The following is a 6,028-nucleotide window of genomic DNA, read 5'->3' on the forward strand; positions in this document are numbered from 1 at the left end:
CAGGGGCGACGGCAGAAAGACGGCAGTGGACGATGGTGCAGGGGGTGACGGCGAAGGTGACGGCGGTGAGGGGGTGGGGGTGTTGGGGGGTTTGGCGAGCGGCTGGGCAGAAGACGGCGCAAGAAGGTGGCAGTGATTGAAGGGCGCGACGGTAAGAGGATGGGCGGCGGGCAGGATGGAGAAGGATGGTGCAGGATGGGGGACGGGCGGGATATGATTTAGGTATAAAATAACGGCAGAAAGTAAGCGTTATGATGCAAGGTTATGGTGCGAGGGGGGAAATGGCGGTAGGGCAATGATGTAGGGCCGATTTGGCAGAAGCGCAGGTGATTTGCAGAAAGATGGCAGGGGTTGGCGGAGTGAAAGAATGTGTAGCAGGGTGTGGGCAGTGGAAGAGTGGCAAGAGGGCAGCAGGGGGCGGTCTGCAGGCGCAGGAGGTGGCGGTCAGGCAGGGTATGCAGGCGGTGGGAAAGGACGGTTGTAGTGGGGGCGGTGGCAGGTTTGTATTGCGGAGGCGGTTGCAGGGGCATGACTTGGCGGGGACTGGAAGCAGGGTATGCGGTGGCGATTTCGCAGAGGGCAGTGGTGACGGCAGGGGCAGGGAAGGCTGCGGCGATGGCAGGGGCAGGGCGGCGGCAGCGGTTGGCGGCCAGCGGCAGGGCAGCGGCGTGCGGGTTGATGGCAGCGTGGGTGGCAGGGAGCAGGGTGGCGCTGGCGGATTGCAACGGGGTAGGGGATGGCGGAACCGGCGATTTTTGCACGGGTAGGGGAAGTTTGCGCTGGTGATGGCAATGCGCAGGGTATGGTTAAAGCTGTGACGGGGGTAGGGCAGCGTTGCGCTGGTGATGGCAAGGCGGTAGTTGCGTGGTGGGCTGGTGATTGCAACGGGGGGCGGTGGAGGGCTGGCGATTTGCACGGCAGTAGGGTAGCGGCTGATTGCGACGCAAAGTGGTGAGTAAGAAGTGTGGAGCTGGCATCATAAAGCAGGGCGCTGGCCGGCGATTTTGAAGGCAGAGAAGGGTTGGCGCTAGGTGATTACACGGGGTGGCAGGGTGGTGGGTGGTTGGGGTGAGCTGGTGATGCTGGGGCAGGGGGTAGGTTGGTGCTGGTGATGGTACGGTGATGGCAGGCAGTGCTGGTGCTGCGATGGCACGGGGGTGGGGCAGTGGCTGGTGCTGGGTGATGGCACGGCAGAAATGCGCTGGTGCTGGTGATGGCACGGGTGGCAGGGGCAGTGCTGGCGCTGGTGATGGCAAGGGGTGCAGGGGCAGGGGTTGCGCTGGGATGGCACGGGGGGCAGGGCAGTGCCTTCTGGTGATGGCGAACGGGGTGCAGAGGGGGGCGTTGCGCTGGTGACGGCAACGGGGCAGCAGGGGCAGTGCTGGCGCTGGCGATGGCAACGGGCAGAGAGGCGGTGAGTGCTGGCGCCGGTGACGGCAAGGTGGCAGGGGGCAGTGCTGGCGCCGGCGATGGCACCGGCAGAGGGGCAGTGCTGGCGCTGGCGATGGCACGGGCAGTAGGGGCAGTGTTGGCGTGCCGGTGACGGCACGGGGTGGAGGCAGGTGCGTTGGCGCTGGTGATGGCACGGGTGCAGTAGGGGGCAGTGCTGGCGCTGGGATGGCAACGGGGTGGCAGGGGGGTAGTGCTGGCGCTGGTGATGGCACGGGTGGTAGGGGGCAGTGCTGGTGCTGGTGATGGCAGGGGTAGGGGGCAGTGTTGGCCTGGTGATGGCACGGGGGGGGCAGGGTAGAGTGTTGGGGTGATGGCACGGGGTGGTAGGGGGTAGGTTGGCTGGGTGAGGCAAGGGTGGCAGGGGGCAGTGTTGGTGCCGGTGATGGCAAGGGGCAGAGGGGGCAGTGCTGGCGCTGGTGACGGCACGGGGGGCAGGGGAGGAGTGCTGGCCTGGCGATGGCACGGCAGGAGGAAGTGTCGAGTGCTGGCGATGGCAACGGGGGGCAGAAAGGCTGGCGCTGGCGATGGCACGGGGGCAGGGGCAGTGCTGGCCTGGTGATGGCAACGGGGTGCAGAGGGGCAGTGTTGGCGCTGGTGATGGCACGGGGGGCAGGGGCAGTGGCTGGTGCTGGCGGATGGCACGGGGGTGCAGGGGGAAGTGCTGGCGCTGGTGATGGCAATGGGGGGCAGGGGGCAGTGCTGGCGCTGGTGATGGCACGGGGGCAGGGGGCAGGCTGGTGCTGGCGATGGCACGGGGCGGCAGGGGGCAGTGCTGGTGCTGGAGATGGCACGGGGGGCAGGGGGCAGTGCTGGCGCTGGGATGGCAACGGGCAGGTGCAGAAAGCTGGAGCTGGTGATGGCACGGGGCAGAGGGGCAGTGCTGGTGCTGGTGATGCACGGGGGCAGGGGGCAGTGCTGGCGCTGGTGATGGCACGGGGCGGTAGGGCAGTGCTGGTCGGCGATGCACGCAAAAGGCGGCGGTGGGCTGGCCGGCGACGGCAACGGGCAGCAGGGGCAGTGCTGGCGCCGGCGATGAACGGGCAGCAGCAGTGCTGGCGCTGGCGACGGCACGGGCAGAGGGGCAGTGCTGGCGCTGGTGACGGCACGGCAGAAGGAAGCTGGCGCGAGGCTGGCACGGGGCAGGTAGGGCAGTGCTGGCGCTGGTGATGGCACGGGTAGAGGGCAGTGTTGGTGCTGGTGATGGCACGGGGTGAGGGCAGTGTTGGCTGGTGATGGGCAGTAGGGCAGTGTTGAAAGCTGGTGATGGCATGCAGGCAGTGTTGAGGCTGGTGATGCACGGGTGCAGGGGTAGTGTTGCTGGTGATGGCAATGGGGTAGTAGGGGCAGTGCTGGTGCTGGTGATGGCACGGGTGGCAGGGGTAAGGTTGAGCCGGTGATGGCACGCAGAGAGGGGGAGGCTGCTGGAGATGGCACCGCAGAGGGGGCAGTGCTGGCGCTGGCGACGGCACGGGCGGCAGGGGGCAGCGGGCTGGCGCTGGCGATGGCAACGGGGCAGAGGGGAAGAGTGCTGGCGCCGGTGATGGCAACGGGGCGGGCAGGGCGAAGTGCGGTTGAGCTGGTGATGGCACGGGTGGCAGGGGGCAGTGCTGGTGCCGGTGATGGCACGGGCAGGGGGCAGTGTTGGTGCTGGCGATGGCACGGGGGGCAGGCAGGTGCTGGCGCTGGTGACGGCACGGGGCGGGTAGGGGCAGGCTGGCGCTGGTGATGGCACGGGGGCAGGGGCAGTGCTGGTGCTGGTGATGGCAATGGGGCAGGGCAGTGCTGGCGCCGGTGACGGCAAGGGGCGGCAGGGGCAGTGCTGGCGCTGGTGATGGCACGCAGGGGCAGAGCTGGCGCTGGTGATGGCACGGGGTGCAGGGGGCAGTGCTGGCGCTGGCGATGGCAACGGGGCGCAGGGGGCAGTGCTGGCGCTGGATGGCACGGGGAAGAGGGGAAAGGCTGGCGCCGGCGATGCAACGGGGCGCAGAGGGGGCAGTGGTTGGCTGGTGATGGCACGGGGCAGCAGGTGGCAGTGCTGAAGCTGGCGACGGCAAAAGAGGGGCAGTGCTGGCGCTGGCGATGGCACGGGGCAGGGGGCAGTGCTGGCGCTGGTGACAACGGTGCAGGAGGGGGGCAGTGCTGGAGCTGGTGATGGCACGGGGCAGGCAGTGTTGGTGCTGGTGATGGCAACGGGGGCAGGGGCAGTGCTGGCGCTGGTGATGGCACGGTGGCAGGGGGTAGTGCTGGTGCTGCGATGGCACAGGGTGGTAGGGGGAAAAGCTGGTGCTGGTGATGGCAATGGGGTGCAGAGGGGCAGTGCTGGCGTGCTGGTGATGGCACGGGGGGTAGGGGCAGTGCTGGTGCTGGTGATGGCACGGGTGCAGTAGGGGTAGTGTTGGCGCTGGTGATGGCAACGGCAGTAGGGGGCAGTGCTGGCGCTGGTGACGGCACGGGCAGCAGGCGCAGAGTGCTGGAATGGTCAACGGCAGAGGGGGCAGATGGTGCCGGCGATGCACGGGGCAGAGGGCAGGCTGGCGCTGGTGATGGCACGGGGGCAGCAGGGGCAGTGCTGGCGCTGGCGATGGCACGGGGGCAGGGGGCAGTGCTGGCGCTGGCGATGGCACGGGGCAGTAGGGGCAGTGCTGGTGCTGGTGATGGCACGGGTGCAGTAGGGGCAGTGCTGGTGCTGGTGATGGCACGGGGGTGGTAGGGGTAGTGTTGGTGCTGGTGATGGCACGGGGCGGCAGGGGGCAGTGTTGGCGCTGGTGATGGCACGGGTGGCAGGGGTAGTGATGCCGGCGGATGGCACGGGGTAGCAGGGGCAGTGCTGGTGCTGGTGATGGCAATGGGCAGGTAGTGCTGGTGCTGGTGATGGCACGGGCGGGTAGGCAGCAGGCTGGTGATGGCACGGGGCAGGGGGCAGTGGCTGGCGCTGGTGACGGCACGCAGAGGGGGCAGTGCTGGAGGCCGGCGATGGCAACGGGCAGGGGAAGAAAGTGCTGGCGCTGGTGACGGCACGCAGAGGGGCAGCAAGCTGGCGCTGGCGACGGCAACGGGGCAGGGGGCAGTGCTGGCGCTGGCGATGGCACGGGGGGCAGTAGGGCAGTGCTGGCGATGGCACGGGGCAGCAGGGGCAGTGGGTTGGTGCGCTGGTGACGGCAACGGGGTGGCAGGGGTAAAGGTTGGTGCTGGCGATGGCACGGGGTGCAGGGGGGGGGGCAGTGCTGGCGCTGGTGATGGCACGGGGGGCAGGGGGCAGTGCTGGTGCTGGTGATGGCACGGGCGGTAGGGGCAGTGCTGGCTGGTGATGGCAATGGGGTGGTAGGGGGTAGTGTTGGCGCTGGTGATGGCACGGGGTAGGGGGAGTGTTGGGCTGGTGATGGCACGGGGCAGAGGGGGGCAGTGCTGGTGCTGGTGATGGCACGGGCAGTAGGGGCAGTGCTGGGCTGGTGATGGCAAGGGGCAGGGGCAGTGTTGGCGCTGGTGATGGCACGGGCAGAGGGGGAAGAGTGCTGAGGCTGGCGTGTCAACGAAAAGGGGGCAGAAAGCTGGCGCTGGGATTCACGGGGCAGAGGGGGCAGTGGGGGGCCGGCGATGGCACGGGGGCAGTAGGGGGTGCAGCTGGGCGCTGAGCTGGCGGGGGGCAGAGGGGGCAGCTGGTGCTGGCGCGGATGGCACGGGCAGCAGGGGGCAGTGTTGGTGCCGGTGGCGAGCAACGGGGGGCAGGGGGCAGTGCTGGCGCTGGTGATGGCACGGGGCGGCAGGGGCAGGCGGGCTGGCGCTGGCGATGGCACGGGGTGCAGCAGGGGGCAGTGCTTGGTGCTGGTGATGGCACGGGGCAGGGGGCAGTGCTGGCGCTGGTGACGGCAACGGGGGCAGGGGGCAGTGTTGGCGCTGGTGATGGCACGGGGGTGGGGGGCAGTGCTGGCGCTGGCGATGGCACGGGCAGGTGGCAGTGTTGGCGCCGGCATGGCACGGGGCAGAGGGGCAGTGCTGGCGCTGGTGATGGCACGGGGCAGAGGGGCAGTGCTGGTGCCGGTGACGGCAACGCAGAGGGCAGTGCTGAGCTGGCGACGGCACGCAGTGGCAGAAAGTGCTGGAGCTGGCGACGGCGGCCGGGCAGAGGGGGCAGCTGGCGATGGCACGGGCAGTAGGGGGCAGTGTTGGCGCTGGCGACGGCACGGGCAGTAGGGGCAGTGGCGCTGGCGATGGCACGGGCAGGGGGCAGTGGTTGCCTGGTGACGGCACGGGGTGCAGTAGGGGGTAAGGTTGGTGCTGGCGGGATAATGGGTGCAGGGGCAGTGTTGGTGCTGGTGATGGCAACGGGTGGTAGGGGGCAGTGTTGGCGCTGGTGATGGCACGGGGGTAGGGGTGAAGTTGGGGCTGGTGATGGCACGGGGGCAGGGGGCGAGGGTTGAGCTGGTGATGGCACGGGGGGTAGGGTAGTGGGGTTGAGCTGGTGAGTGGCACGGGGTGCAGGGGGTGAAAAGGAGGCTGGTGATGGCACGGGGGTAGGGCAGTGTTGGTGCTGGTGATGGCATGATGGGTCACGAATGAGCTCCAGCCATCAAATCTA

The 6,028-nt window shown here is 68.9% G+C and overlaps 1 protein-coding gene across 1 annotated transcript; it reads right to left on the minus strand.

Moving 5' to 3' along the window:
* Window positions 1-262: 262 nt before the first annotated feature.
* LOC121854518 (proline-rich protein 36-like) lies at window positions 263-5,993 on the minus strand. The gene is made up of 3 exons (XM_042349195.1): window positions 4,331-5,993; window positions 1,154-4,100; window positions 263-932 (listed from the first exon to the last, which is right to left on the minus strand). Exons 1-3 carry the CDS (start codon window positions 5,991-5,993, stop codon window positions 263-265), a joined length of 5,280 nt encoding a protein of 1,759 aa, XP_042205129.1.
* Window positions 5,994-6,028: the final 35 nt, after the last annotated feature.

The sequence above is a fragment of the Homarus americanus genome, unplaced genomic scaffold (assembly GCF_018991925.1).
Source record: "Homarus americanus isolate GMGI-L3 unplaced genomic scaffold, GMGI_Hamer_2.0 scaffold22993, whole genome shotgun sequence".
NCBI lineage: Eukaryota > Metazoa > Arthropoda > Malacostraca > Decapoda > Nephropidae > Homarus > Homarus americanus.